General features: G+C 50.5%; 1 protein-coding gene across 1 annotated transcript in view; it reads right to left on the reverse strand.

The window, feature by feature from the left end:
• The window catches only part of LOC105480657 (yippee like 1), a 40164-nt gene that overhangs the window by 5339 nt on the left and 19090 nt on the right, over positions 1-15735 (reverse strand). The window contains exons 2-4 of the mRNA XM_011739739.3: positions 10295-10575; positions 904-947; positions 465-573 (exon numbers count right to left, since the gene is read on the reverse strand). Of these exons, the coding sequence (XP_011738041.1) occupies positions 465-573; positions 904-947; positions 10295-10411 (270 nt within the window). The 5' untranslated portion in view covers positions 10412-10575. The remainder of the gene's footprint in view (positions 1-464; positions 574-903; positions 948-10294; positions 10576-15735) is intronic.

Below are 15735 nucleotides of genomic sequence, written 5' to 3' on the forward strand. Positions count from 1 at the left end.
AATCAAGGTCTCCGGGGAAGAGGGATCTGGGCAGCTGCTCATGGGCAGCTCTCTGACTCTCACTCCAGCAGGTCTGGCGCTGAGGGGTCTTCCAGGCTTGTCCCTGACGGTGGGCACAGCCTCCTGCAGTCCCCCGCAGCCCTCTCAGCCTCCTCCCACACCCAGGCTCTGCTCAGGGGCAGAGGGCAGGCTGGGTGCAGACAGCCTGGCTTAGGAAGAAATGGGCCTGAACATGTGTTTTGTTTTTTGTTTTGGGTTGGGGCCTGTCACCCAGGCTGGAGGGCAGCGGTGTGGTCATGCCTCACTGGAGCCTGGACTGCCCGCCTCGGCTGAGGAGCTGGGGTTTCTGAAAGCACTGTGACCGGTACCAGGGGCCACACTGCAGGGGGAGGTGTGGGTCAGTGGCAACTTAGTGGCACATCCCCTTGTGGCACGAGCGTCCCTTAGAAACCGGCGGCACTCACGTATTTCCACCCGAGTGTGGTCTTGCAGTTCTCGCAGTAGATGTCGGCGACCGCATGCAGCCCGGTGAGAAGGACCCTCTCCTCTGCGGGGCCGCAGCCCACGTTCACCCTGAGGGGAAAGAGGGGCCACCGTGCTGCAGGCCCGGCCCCTCAGCGGGCCCCGCCCCATTCCCCTAAGAGTTCCCCCAAAACAGGGAACCTCCCAAAGAGCAGCGCCCTGCCTCTCCCCGGCCCTGCCCGCCCCCACCATCAATGGGGAAGATCAGTGATGGGACAGGCTAGGGGCAAGATCCTTAGTGCATTTCAGAAACTCCCAGGCGGGGGATGGTGGGTTCTTTCAGGACCCCTAACCAGGTGATTCTACACAGGGCGCTGGGTAGGTGCCATCCAGGCCATCCCGGGGCCCACGCCGCCCCCCAGGCTGAACCAGGGTACTCACACGGAATTGAAGAGGTAGGCGCGTCCCTGGCTCCCCTGAAAGGACTGAAAGAAGAAGGTCCCGTGAGATTGGCTGCGAGTACTTTCTGGAACAAAGGGGTGCTGCTCAGAGCCAGGGGAGCCCAGCCCCACGGCCCAAGTTCTGTTAGCTGCACCTGGACGGGTCACCGGGAGCAGACACCGGTGTCCCCCCTCCAGAACTCCACTTCTACTAACAACAGCCACTTAACGGGGCTGCAAGCTGTTTTTCAGTGTAGACGGTCAGGAAGTAGCTGATTCTGCTGCATCAACATTCTGCAAGTGACTATTATTGGAAATCATGGCAAAATCAGTTTTTAAATGGTGAGCTTCGTATGTCTGGACAACTCTACCTGATTAGAAGAGTTCTGAGAGGGGATCACGAATGATTTTCTCTACCCGAAAACCCACAGATCCTCAAAATGCTCTCCTCGCCGCCTCTTCTGCAGCAGTTCAGATGCGCTCACTGTCAGATACTAGGCGCAGGGGAAGTGTCCATACTTTCCCACTGAAATGTTTTAAAAGTCACAGCATGACTGAGCATGGTGGCTCACGCCTGTAACCCCAGCATTTTGGAAGGCTGAGGCGGGCGGATCACCTGAGGTCAGGAGTTTGAGACCAGCCTGGCCAACATGGTGAAACCCCACCTCTACTAAAAATACAAAAGTTAGCTGAGCGTGGTGGCGGGCACCAGTAACCCCAGCTACTTGGGTGGCTAAGACAGGAGAATCACTTGAACCTGGGAGGTGTAGGCTGCAGTGAGCCAAGATTGTGCCACTGCACTCCAGCCTAGGCAACAAGAGTGAAACTCTGTCTGGAAAAAAAAAAAAAAAAAAAAAGGTCACAGCACAAGATAGCCTCTCACTTGGAGAAAGGCTCTTCCAGTGACATCTATCCCACCAGGAAAATACCATGCGCTGAGAAACCGCGCATGGTACATTCACGTATTCTAAGATGGCCAAGCGTGAAAGAGTCAGAATAGGGCATCTGCACCCCCGATGCACTCGGTCACTCTCCACGACCTTTGACCTCACGGGACAAGTGGGAACGCCTGCTCCAGTGCCAGCTTCAAGTCTCGATCGATCTCAAACATAATCAAAGAAATGCAAACCAAATCAAAAACTTTGGGGGGAGTTGGGGTTTTTTTGAGATGGAGTCTCACTTTGTCACTCAGGCTGGAGTGCAGTGACACCACCTGGACTCACTGTAGCCTCTGCCTCCAGGGTTCAAGCAATTCTCCTGCCTGAGCCTCTCCAGTAGCTAGGACTACAGGCACACACCACTAGGCCCAGCTAATTTTTGTATTTTTAGAGATAGGATTTTTAGAGATAGGGTTTCGCCATGTTGGCCAGGCTGGTCTTGAACTCCTGGCCTGAAGTGATCCGCCCACTTTGGCCTCCCAAAGTGTTGAGATTGCATGTGGGAGCCAACGTGCCTGGCTTATATTACAGTTTATAATGGAGGCTGTCATTTAAAAATGTCTTGGGTCAGCTGATAAGAGATGCTCACTCAATACCACTCCCACAAAGGAAACTGCATATGTCATACATAATGTACACTGTCAGATTTTCATATCTAAATTTCATTGGAAAGAAAACAAGAAAGCAACATTTCTGTATAAAACAAAGAGGTTTTGGCTGGGCACGGTGGCTCACGCCTGTAATCCCAGCACTTTGGGAGGCCGAGACGGGCGGATCACGAGGTCAGGAGATCGAGACCATCCTGGCTAGCACAGTGAAACCCCGTCTCTACTAAAAAATACAAAAAAATTAGCCGGGCGAGGTGGCGGGCGCCTGTAGTCCCAGCTACTCGGGAGGCTGAGGCAGGAAAATGGCGTGAACCTGGGAGGCGGAGCTTGCAGTGAGCTGAGATCCGGCCACTGTACTCCAGCCTGGGCGACAGAGCGAGACTCCGTCTCAAAAAAAAAAAACAAAAACAAAACAAAGAGGTTTTGTATTGGCAGGTGTGAACCACCATGCCCGCCCTTTTTGGGGGTTTTTGGTCTAACAAAGGCAAAAGGCTATGAAGAATGTGACTGAAACACGATTTGACAATATTGAACTGGAAAAGGCACATAATATAGGACCCAGCAGTCCCACTTCTAAGAATTTACAGTAAACAACAAACTAGCTTGAGTATATAAGGAAATGCAACAAGAATGGTCACAGGTTATAGTGTTCATAATTAGGAAAACAAACAACAACAACAAAAATGGGCTGAGGCAGGAGGACTGCTTGAGCTCAGGAGTTCGAAGAGCCATGATTACACCACTGCACTCCAGCCTGGGGGACAGAGCAAGAAACTGCCTCTAAAAATATAAAAGAGGCCGGGAGCAGTGGCTCACGCCTGTAATCCCAGCACTTTGGGAGGCCGAGGTGGGTGGATCACCTGAGGTCAGGATTTCAAGACCAGCCTGGCCAACATGGAGAAACCCTGTCTCTAATAAAAATACAAAAATTAGCTGGGCATGGTGGAGGGTGCCTGTATTCCCAGCTACTCAGGAGGCTGAGGCAGAAGAATCACTTGAACCCAGGAGGTGGAGGTTGCAGTGAGCCGAGATCGCACCATTGCACTCCAGCCTGGGTGACAAGAGTGAAACTCTGCCTCAAAAAATTTTTTTAAAGAGGCTGGGCACGGTGGTTCACGCCTGTAATCCCAGCACTTTGCAAGGCTGAGGCAGGCAAATCACAAGTTCAGGAGTTCAAGACCAGCCTGGCCAGCACGGTGAAACCCCGTCTCTACTAAAAATACAAAAATTAGCTGGGCATGGTGGTGCATGCCTGTAATCCCAGCTACTCGGGAGGCTGAGGCAGGAGAATTGCTTGAACCAGGACCTGGGAGGTGGATGTTGCAGTGAGCTGAGATCGCACCACTATACTCCAGACTGGGCTACACAGCGAGGCTCCATCTCACAAAAACAAAACAAAAAAAGTCTTAACCAGGAAGTCAGGTACTCATCCATAAGTGAGTAAGCAACTGCATCCACATATGGGCCTCATGCAGGGGATGGGAAGGTAGGAGCAGATATGGAAAAACAGTCATAGGCTAGGCACTATGGCTGTAATTCCAGCACTTTGAGAGGCGAGGGCAGGTAGATCACCTGAGGTCAGGAGTTCAAGACCAGCCCAGGCAACATGGCAAAACCCTGTCCCTACAAAAAGTACAAAAATTAGCAGGGCATGGTGTCTGTGAGCCTGAAGTCCCAGCTATTTGGGAGGCTGAGGCAGGAAAATCACTTGAGCACGGGATGTGGAGGTTGCAGTGAGCTGAGATTTTGCCACTGCACTCCAGCTTGGGTGACAGGAGAAGCCCTGTCTAAAAAAAAAGAAAGAAAGAAAATAGTCATAAAAGTCATAAAATATTAAGTGAGGAAAAGTTTAGCTGTAAAGTAAGTGTCACTTGAGCCCTTTATTTAAAGTGAAATTGGGCCGGGCGCGGTGGCTCAAGCCTGTAATCCCAGCACTTTGGGAGGCCGAGACGGGCGGATCACGAGGTCAGGAGTTCGAGACCATCCTGGCTAACACGGTGAAACCCCGTCTCTACTAAAAAATACAAAAAAACTAGCCGGGCGAGGTGGCGGGCGCCTGTAGTCCCGGCTACTCGGGAGGCTGAGGCAGGAGAATGGCGTGAACCCGGGAGGCAGAGCTTGCAGTGAGCTGAGATCCGGCCACTGCACTCCAGCCTGGGCGACACAGTGAGACTCCATCTCAAAAAAAAAAAAAAAAAGTGAAATTGGATCACGAGGTCAGGAGATCGAGACCATCCTGGCTAACACGGTGAAACCTCATCTCTACTAAAAATACAAAAAATTAGCTGGGCGAGGTGGCGGGCGCCTGTAGTCCCAGCTACTCGGGAGGCTGAGTCAGGAGAATGGCGTGAACCCGGGAGGCAGAGCTTGCAGTGATCCAAGATTGTGCCACCATTCCAGCCTGGGCGACAGAGCAAAACTCCATCTCAAAATAATAATAATAATAATAATAATAATAAAGTGAAACATATGTTTCCATTAAAACAAAATAACGACAACAGATGCCAAACTACTAACAGTGACATCTCCAAGGAATGGAGCAGGACAAGGCAGGAGGACGAAGCAAGTCTCCTTGTTTACACATATACATTATTTTAATGTGATTATGAGCAATATTATATAATTTTTAAAAAATGAAAAGGGTCCAGCACGATGCCTCATGCCTATAATCCCAGCACTTTGGGAGGCCGAGGTGGGAGGATCACTTGAGGCCAGGAGCTCGAGACCAGCCTGGACAACATGGTGAAACCCCATCTCTACTAAAAATACAAAAAATTAGCTGGGTGCGGTGGCGGACACCTGTAATCTGAGCTACTTGGGAGGCTGAGGCAGGAGACTCGCTTGAACCTGGGAGACAGAGGTTGCAGTGAGTGAGATGGCGCCACTGCACTCCAGCCTGGGCGACAAAGCAAGGCTCCGTCTCAAACAACAACAACAACAACAAAGCAGAGCCCCCAGCTGTCCCTGGTAGACATCCCACCTGAGCATGAAATAAACCTGTGTTTTAAGCTGCTGAGATCTGGGGAGGCTCTTTTTCCTCAGCATTCAGGCTTAAAAATGAGTATTCCCTTAAGTGGCGTTCTAGGATTAGGAACATTGTTCTATGTTCAGTTTTTTTTTTTTTTTGAGACGGAGTCTTGCTCTGTCGCCCAGGCTGGAGTGCAGTGGTGCAATCTCAGCTCATTGCAAGCTCCGCCTCCCTGGTTTACACCATTCTCCTGCCTCAGCCTCCCGAGTAGCTGGGACTACAGGTGCCCAACACCACGCCTGGCTAATTTTTTGTATTTTTAGTAGAGACGGGGTTTCACTGTGTTAGCCAGGATGGTCTCGATCTCCTGACCTCGCGATCCGCCCACCTCGGCCTCCCAAAGTGCTGGGATTACAGGCGTAAGCCACCGCGCCTGGCCTATGTTCAGTTTAATAATCATCTTATAGACTCTTCCCACATCCTCATCAGTCTTCAATTTTCTGGACTGAATTTCCTAATTCTCACCTACTCTGAAAGTCCTTACTTTTTTTTTTTTTTTTGAGACGGAGTCTCGCTCTGCCGCCCAGGCTGGAGTGCAGTGGCCGGATCTCAGCTCACTGCAAGCTCCGCCTCCCGGGTTCACGCCATTCTCCTGCCTCAGCCTCCCGAGTAGCTGGGACTACAGGCGCCCGCCACCTCGCCCGGCTAGTTTTTTGTATTTTTTAGTAGAGACGGGGTTTCACCGTGTCAGCCAGGATGGTCTCGATCTCCTGACCTCGTGATCTGCCCGTCTCGGCCTCCCAAAGTGCTGGGATTACAGGCTTGAGCCACCGCGCCCAGCCAAGTCCTTACTTTTAAATAGGGTTTGGCTCAGAGACAAGAGCAGCTCTGTGATTCAGACTCAGAGCTGTCTTATCAGAGTTGGGGCCAGCAAACTCCTTCTGTAAATTAGAGCCAGGAGAGAAGTAGTTTAGGCTTTGGGGGACATATGGTCCTTGTTCTAATTACTCTGTAAACAGATGAGCACAGCTGTGATCTATGAAAACCTTGCATAAACAGGTGGTGTGGCAGATTTGGACCACAGATCAGAGTTTGCTAACTAGATGGAGATTTCTAGTAACCAGAGCTGCCTACAGCAGCAACAGGCTCCCTGGAGCCAGGGGATCCCTTGTTATGACAAATACTAACTTAGAAGCTGTGGAGACAGTGCCTCTCGCCTCGCAGGTGCTGGAACCTGTTCTGTGGGGCAGGTGTTCTCTGTGGTCTCAGTGAATCCTCATCAGAATCACCACGGAAGGGAGAAGAACTCACTCTCATCGTCATCCTGCCACCTCGCCTGGCCCATCTGCCACCTCGCCCGGCCCATCAGCCACCTCGCCCGGCCCATCACCCACGGAGGCACGAGGTCCAATCCTTTCTGGTGGTTTGTGTGCTCAGAGAGCTTAGTTCTTGGCACTTTTTTCGTCCTGAAATGCTCATTTGGCACCGAATGACTTCTGACAGGCTTCTGCTTTTCTTTTCTTTTTTTTTTTTTTGAGACAGAGTCTCACTCTCAGTCACCCAGGCTGGAGTGTACTGGTGTGATCTCAGCTCACTGCAACCTCTGCCTCCTGCGTTCAAGCAATTCTCATGTCTCAGTCTCCTGAATAGCTGGGATTACAGGTGTGTGCCACCATGCCCAGCTAATTTTTTTGTATTTTTTTTTTTTTGAGACGGAGTCTCAGTCTGTCGCCAAGGCTGGAGCGTAGTGGCCGGATCTCGGCTCACTGCAAGCTCCGCCTCCCGGGTTCACGCCATTCTCCTGCCTCAGCCTCCCGAGTAGCTGGGACTACAGGCGCCCGCCATCTCGCCCAGCTAGTTTTTTTGTATTTTTTAGTAGAGACGGGGTTTCACCGTGTTAGCCAGGATGGTCTTGATCTCCTGACCTCGTGATCCGCCTGTCTTGGCCTCCCAAAGTGCTGGGATTATAGGCTTGAGCCACTGCGCCCGGCCATTTTTTTGTATTTTTAATAGAGACTCTGTTTCACCATGTTAGCCAGGCTGGTCTTAAACTCCTGACCTCAAGTGATCCACCCACCTTGGCCTTCCAGAGTGCTGGGATTACAGATGTAAGCCACCGTGCCCAGACAGGCTTCTGCTCTTGATACAATTTTTTTTTTTTTCTTTTTTAGACAGAGTTTCACTCTTGTTGCCCAGGCTGGAGTGCAGTGGTGCAATCTTGGCTCACCGCAAAGGCCGCCTCCCGGGTTCAAATGATTCTCCTGCCTCAGCCTCCCAAGTAGCTGGGATTACAGGTATGTGCCACTACACCCAGCTAATTTTGTATTTTTTTTTATTTTTGAGACGGAGTATCACTTTGTCACCCAGGCTGGAGTGCAGTGGCACTATCTCGGCTCGCTGCAACCTCTGCCTCCCGGGTTCACGCCATTCTCCTGCCTCAGCCTCCCAAGTAGCTAGGACTACAGGCACCCGCCACCACGCCCAGCTAATTTTTTGTATTTTTAGTGGAGATGGGGTTTCACTGTGTTAGCCAGGATGGTCTCGATCTCCTGACCTCGTGATCTGCCTGCCTTGGCCTCCCAAAGTGCTGGGATTACAGGCGTGAGCCACTGTGCCTGGCCATATTTTTTTTTTTTTTTTTTTTTTCCAGTAGAGGCGGGGTTTCTTTTTTTTCTTTTTTTGGAGACGGAGTCTCGCCCTGTTGCCCAGGCTGGAATGAATGCAGTGGTGCCATATTGGCTCACTGCAACCTCTGCCTCCCAGGTTCAAGCGATTCTCCTGCCCCAGCCTCCCAAGTAGCTAGGATTACAGGAGCACGCCACTACGCCCAGCTAACTTTTGTATTTTCAGTAGAGACGGGGTTTCACTATGTTGGTCAGGTTGGTCTTGAACTCTTGACCTCGTGATCCGCCAGTCTCGGCCTCCCAAAGTGCTGGGATTACAGGCGTGAGCCACCGCGCCCAACCGAGACGGGGTTTCTTCATGTTGGTCAGGCTGGTCTGGTCTCCAACTCCTGACCTCAGGTGATCCGCCCACCTAGATCTCCCAAAGTGCTGGGATTACAGGCGTGAGCCACCGTACCCAGCTGATACAATTTTTAAAACAGCTCAGTGATGACCTCCAGGCTCTTCAACAGAAGCATCTCAAATTCCTTTTGACCATGTAGCAATGAACACACCTGGCATGCTTCCGAAACAAAACCATGCATGGGGCTGGACACTGACTACCTGCTCAGTGCTCAGGTCACCTGCTTAGGTCATGGCCAACACACAGGTGTCACGGGGCTCCACAAGGCCACAAGCTTCACTGCCCCTACCTGGGGGCCCAGAGCAGCTCCGCCTCTTGTTACCTCATGTCATTTTACACACTGAGCCTACCTCGGAAAACACTGAGGAAATGGGGTGCCTGGCTCCTTCCACTTCTCACCTCACACTTCCCAGTGCACACAGGAGCCCCAGAGGCAATGAGAGAGCAGAAACTCTGCCTCGTTCAACAGTTTCTATCTCAGATGATGAAATGAGGAGCCTCTCACTATTACCTAGTGAAAATACAAGCAGGTAAATGTTCTTCTCATTGAGTTAAACAGGAAACCTAAGAGATTCCTGGCTGGGCGTGGTGGCTCACACTGATGATCCCAGCACTTTGGGAGGCCAAGGCAGGAGGATCACTTGAGGCCAGGAGCACAAGACCAGCCTGGGCAACATGGTAAAACCCTGTCTCTACAAAACAAATAAACAAATAAATAAAATACCTATTAAAGAAGAAAAGATTCCTGAAAGGCACAACTTCCCGACAAACTTTGTTTCCAAAGTGGTCATGACCTGTGAAGATGGGGAGATGTCATGACCTGAGGATGGGGGTAGGTCACGACCTGTGAGGCTGGGGGGAGGTCATGAACTGAGGACGTGGGGAGAACGCTGTCATTCCCTGAGTGAGCATCAGCTCCTCTGTGATGTGTGGCCTGTTTAAATGTTCACAGCTGGTTGATGATAAACGCCACACACGGCTAATAAGGAGCTCAGCACAGTAAGGAGGGGCCGGGGGATCTTATTTACATATTCAAGGCTGCTCACGGGTCCTGTGCACAGAGACCAGCCAGAGCTTCACCCAGGGCTCCTACAGACCCTGCAAACGCAGCCACATCCTCTGGGGCATTTTCCTGAGCAACCCCTTTCCTTCTTAACCATACTGAGTTTTTAAAATTTCTTAATACCGGCCGGGCGCGGTGGCTCACGCCTGTAATCCCAGCACTTTGGGAGGCTGAGACGGGCGGATCACGAGGTCAGGAGATCGAGACCATCCTGGCTAACACGGTGAAACCCCATCTCTACTAAGAAATACAAAAAACTAGCCGGGCGAGGTGGTGGGCACCTGTAGTCCCAGCTACTCGGGAGGCTGAGGCAGGAGAATGGCGGGAACCCGGGAGGCGGAGCTTGCAGTGACCTGAGATCCAGCCACTGCACTCCAGCCTGGGCAACAGAGCAAGACTCCATCTCAAAAAAAAAAAAAAATTTTTTTTCTTAATACCCTTATTATGAAACTATTTCCACAGATTTTTCTAGACTTCTTTTGCTCATTCAGTCCTCTCTGGTTTTCTGCTCTGAGAAACAAGTGATTCACCTTGCCGCTCGTGATCCTGGCAGTCCCAGCTGCCTGGCCCTGGAAACCCACCCACCGTGCCAGGATCACATCTGAGATCGTGGCATAGCCACAGTTAACCATGCACAAAATGCTCACCAACACTGCCTAGAAGGCTCTAGACGTTCAGGACACAGCACACTCAGGAAGTCATGTGATGCTTAAATATTCTTCCACTAAGTAGGTACCACAACAACAAATAATCATTGTGCTATCAGTTTTTTGGCATAAGCCACTTGCCTTGGAGATGAGCTCATCATGATTGGCCAGGTGTGCTCTGCAGTGGATGCAGCTGTACGTTCGGTGACAATTCGGCAGATACGCTTGGAAAGTTTTGGACTTTGTCATTTTCACCATCTCTCCTGGGCACTCCTCACTTAGCTCAGGGCTGGTTCTAGAAGAACCGCGGCTCTGCTGGCCTCTCTGACAAAAGAAACACTGGAAAATGCACGCAAGAGCCGTCGTTGTCCAGGAGGGCGTGTGGCCCTGTCCACACAGCTGGGACGAGAGAAAAACGTAACCTGTCAACCAATCAGACAAAGTGGTGGGTTACAGAGAGAACATGCGTGTGAAGGAGGCACGTATGGGATTCATGTATTGCGAAGCAAACACGCGGGGGGTGGGGGCGGCAGGACTGGAAGTTAAAGATCTTTTTTTTTTTTGAGATGAAGGCTCACTCCACTGCGCAGGCTGGAATGCAGTGGCGCAATCTCAGGTCACTGCAACCTCCTCCTCCTGGGTTCAAGCGATTCTCCTGCCTCAGCCTCCGAGTAGCTGGGACTACAGGAACACGCCACCACGCCCAGCCTCCCAAAGTGCTGGGATTACAAGCGCCACTGCGTCTATCAAGATCGAACTCTTTAGTATCAATCGTAGACAAAATGAACACTGAGCCCATGCCACTGCTTAACCAGTTTACATTAAGTTGGAAGTGAAAAAGTGAACTCCTTTTACATGCAAATAATTTGAGAAAAACATTGATTCAAGTTCTTCTTATACCAGGTTTGCCTTTGGGAAACATGAAAGAGGAGGCGGAACCAGGACTTCTAGTGAGCGGGCCCAGTGGCAGGGCCAGATGCACCCCACCCCGAATCTGGGAACTCACCATGCAGGCCACTAGGACACTGAGGAATGTGAGGGATGGGTCCAGTATTATTTAATCTTTAAGAAATTCCAGTCCTGAAATAAACCCTCATGTATGGTCAAATGATCTTCAACAAGGGTGTCAAGACCATTCGATGGGGAAAGGACAGTCTTTCAACAAATGGTGTCACAACAACTGGATGTCCGCCTGCAAAAATATAAAGCTGGACTCCTACCTAACACCGTATACAAATTAACTCAAAATAAAAGACCTAACTGTGAGAGCTAAGAACTATAAAACTCTTAGAAGGAAACACAGAGGAAAAGCTTCATGACACTGGATTTGGCAATGATCTCTTGGATGCGATACCAAAAGCAGGGGCAGCAAAAGAAAAATAGACACATTAGACTTCGTGAAAATGTACAACTTTTGACTCGATGCAGCGCTCACACCTGTAGTCCCAGCACTTTGGGAGGCCGAGGTGGGTGGACCACTGGAGCCCAGGAGCTCAAAACCAGCCTGGGTAACAAAGAAATACCTCATCTCAACTAAAAATACACAAAATTAGCAGGGTGTGGTCCCTGTGCCTGTGGTCCCAGCTACTTGGGACAGCTGAGGGGGGAGGATGGCTCGAGCCTGGGAAGTTGAGGCTGAAATGGGTTGAGATCGTCCAACTGCACTCCAGCCTAAGCAACAGAGCGAAACCCTGTCTCTAAACAAATAAATAAAAACTTTTGTGCTTCAAAGGATACCATCAACAGAGGCAACCCAGAGAATGAGGGAAAGTATTTTAAAATCATATACCTGATAAGGTATTAATATCTAGAACACATATATTCTATTTTCTCTCTATACATATTCTCTATATATCTATATTCTCTATCCTAGTTATTGGAATATGTCAAAAAACAAAAAACAAAAACTCCTACAACTCAGCAAAACAAACAAACTGGTTAAAAAAATGGATAAAGGCCGGGCGCGGTGGCTCAAGCCTGTAATCCCAGCACTTTGGGAGGCCGAGGCGGGCGGATCACGAGGTCAGGAGATCGAGACCATCCTGGCTAACACAGTGAAACCCCGTCTCTACTAAAAAAAATACAAAAAAAAAAAAATAGCCGGGCGTGGTGGCGGGCGCCTGTAGTCCCAGCTACTCGGGAGGCTGAGGCAGGAGAATGGCGTGAACCCGGGAGGCGGAGCTTGCAATGAGCTGAGATCCGGCCACTGCACTCCAGCCTGGGCGACAGAGCGAGACTCCGTCTCAAAAAAAAAAAAAAAAAAAAAAAAAAAAAGGATAAAGGGCCAGGCGTGGGCCGGGCACAGTGGCTCATGCCTGTAATCGCAGCACTTTGGGAGGCCAAGGTGGGTGGATCACAAGGTCAGGAGATCGAGACCATCCTGGCTAACACGGTGAAACCCTGTCTCTACTAAAAATACAAAAAATTAGCCAGGCATGGTGGCGGGCGCCTGTAGTCCCAGCTACTCGGGAGGCTGAGGCAGGAGAATGGCGTGAACCTGAGGGAGGTGGAGCTTGCAGTGAGCCAAGATCGCACTATTGCACTCCAGCCTGGGCGACAGAGCGAGACTCTGTCTCAAAAAAAAAAAAAAAAAAAAAAAAAGAAAGAAACAGGGCCAGGCGTGGTGGCTCATACCTGTAATCCCAGCACTTTCGGAGGCTGAGGCAGGTGGATCACCTGAAGTCAGGAGTTGGACACCACCCTGGTCAACATGGCAAAACCCCATCTCTACTAAAAATACAAAAGTTAACTAGGAGTGGTGGCAGGAGCCTGTAATCCCAGCTACTTGGGAGGCTGAGGCAGGAGAATCGCTGGAACCCAGGAGGCCGAGGTTGCAGTGAGCCGAGATCACATCACTGCACTCCACCCTGGGCGACAGAGTGAGACTCCGTCTCAAAAAAAAAAAAAAAAGGAAATGGATAAAGGATGTATATATCTATATTCTCTATATACTCTAGTTATTAGAATATATTAAAAAAAACTCAGCAAAAAGAAACAATCTGAGTGAAAAATGGACAAAGGACCTATTATCTATATTCTATACAGTTATTAGAATGTATTTAAGAAACTCCTACAACTCAGCAAAACAACCCCAATCTGATTAAAAACGGACAAAGGACTTATGTAAATATTTCTCCGAAGAAGATACACAAATGGCCTACAAGCACGTGAAAAGATGCTCCATGTCACTGATCCTGAGGGAGGCAGATGAGGACACGCTGAGACACCACCGCACACCCTCTAGGACAGCTACTATCAACACACACATGGAAGATAAGCGTTGGTGAGGATGTGGAGGAATCGGAACCTCCTGCATTGCGGGTAAAAACGTAAAATGCTGGAGGCACTATGGGAAACAGTATGGTAATTCCTCAAAAAATGAAACACAGAATTACCATGGGCTCCAGCAATTCCACTGCTGGGTATAAATCCACAACAACGGAAAACAGGGTCTCAAAGCCACGTCTGCACACCCACGCTCACAGCAGCATTATCCACAACCGCCACGGGGGGGAAGCAGCAGAGTGTCCCTCCACAAACGGGCAGCCTCAAAATCAAAATGCGGCATCTGCATACAATGGAATTGTTATCCAGCCTTTAAAAGGAAGGGACTCCTGTCACAGCTACAACATGGAGGAACCCTGAGGACACTATGCTCAGTGAAGTAAGCCAGTCACAAAGGACAAATATTGTATGAGGTCCCTAGAGTAGTGGGACTCAGAGACAGAAAGAGCTGCCCGGGGCAGGGGAGTCCCCGCTTCATGGGTGCCGTGGTTCAGTTTTGCAACATGAAGAGTTCTGGAGGTTGGAGGGTGGTGATGGCTGTACAAAAATGTGAATATATTGGCCGGGCGCGGTGGCTCAAGCCTGTAATCCCAGCACTTTGGGAGGCCGAGACGGGCGGATCACGAGGTCAGGAGATCGAGACCATCCTGGCTAACACGGTGAAACCCCGTCTCTACTAAAAAATACAGAAAACTAGCCGGGCGAGGTGGCGGGCGCCTGTAGTCCCAGCTACTCGGGAGGCTGAGGCAGGAGAATGGCGTGAACCCGGGAGGCGGAGCTTGCAGTGAGCTGAGATCTGGCCACTGCACTCCAGCCTGGGCGACAGAGCGAGACTCCGTCTCAAAAAAAAAAAAAAAAAAAAAAAAAAAAAAAAGTGAATATATTTAATGTCACTGAACTGTATAATTAGAAATGGTTAAGACGGTAAGAGTTATGGGTACTGACCACAATTATTTTAAAGAAGAGTGTATCGTTTTTACATTTCTAAGGTCTCATTAACAAAAGAAGATAAGTCCATGACTGATGCTGTCATCATTGGCACCAGGGATGTGCGCCGAGTTTTCCCGGTGGCACCACCCCAGCTCAGCCTGTGACGGGGGCCTGCAGAGCGTCAGGCACACCGGATTTTCTTTCAGGCCCAACAGAAGAGCAAGGGTTTCCCCAAATTCAAGAGCACAGGTCTGGGAAGGAGAGTCAAGCGCTAGCAGCGTCCTCGCACCTGCTCTTCCTGAAACGCACCCCTCACACCCCCACCCCATGTGACCTCTGCTCTGGCGGCAGCCTGTCCTGTGCCCCTCCGTGGGACGACAACCAGGACGGCGTCCACCCCCCAACCTGCACAGGCACGCCTGCATTAGAAGGTTTGAAGATGTGCATGGGCACAACGCAGTGTGTGTAATTGTGTGAACGGAAGACACAAATGGCCTGTGGCTGCCACCCAGGATGGAACTGGGACCCGGTCACCACGGTGCTGCTGTGCCCTTCCTCGGTGCCCCGGCCTGAGACGCTGCCTAACTTGGACTTGGTGCTTCTTGGTCTTTGCTTGTCCTGATGGCTGTGCCCCGTGTGTGGCCCTGAGCCACACTGCTGCCTGTTCCGTGGTTTGAACTTGACACCGACAATTCTGAGACTTCTCTGCTGGTGTGCAGCGAAGTCTGCCTCTGTCCCCTTGTGCAGCTGGGCCCCTTCACCTGGTGTCCCGCCAGATACACCGCATGCAGCCACTGATGGGGTGTGGATGTGTGTCGGCTCGCAGGCTGGCTACTAAATGGTGCTGCTGTCGCTGTCACCTCTCCTGAGCCGCTCAGGCAGGTGTTTCATTGGAACAATCCCAGGAGCAGATGCCCGTGCACCTAGCGGCGACCTCCCAAGTGCTGGTGACAAGGTCATCCTGCCAGCAACGAACAAGAGTCCCTGCTGATCTTTATCCTGCCAACTCGACATGGTCAAATGCTAACATTTCTGCTGCCTGGCAGGTATAAGGCGGCAGCATCTCACTGTGTGGCTTTAATCTGCTTCAACCTGACCGTACAGGTGGGCACCTTTTCCGGTTCCTCCTTTTCAAATCTTGGTCACATTTTCTATTAGCTGCTGGTCCTTTCCTTATTGATTTGTAGAAGTAAGTGATAGATTCTGAAAACCAAAGTGTGCATTAAGCCATATGGGTCGTGGAATTATAAGCATTACTGGAATGTGGCCATGACTGTGCCTGTGATGGAAACTTCAGGAAACTATAGTATAATGGATATACATATAGTATACGGATAAAATGGATATGCCATATACACACACACACA

This window comes from Macaca nemestrina, chromosome 15 (genome assembly GCF_043159975.1).
Source record: "Macaca nemestrina isolate mMacNem1 chromosome 15, mMacNem.hap1, whole genome shotgun sequence".
Taxonomy (NCBI): Eukaryota; Metazoa; Chordata; class Mammalia; order Primates; family Cercopithecidae; genus Macaca; species Macaca nemestrina.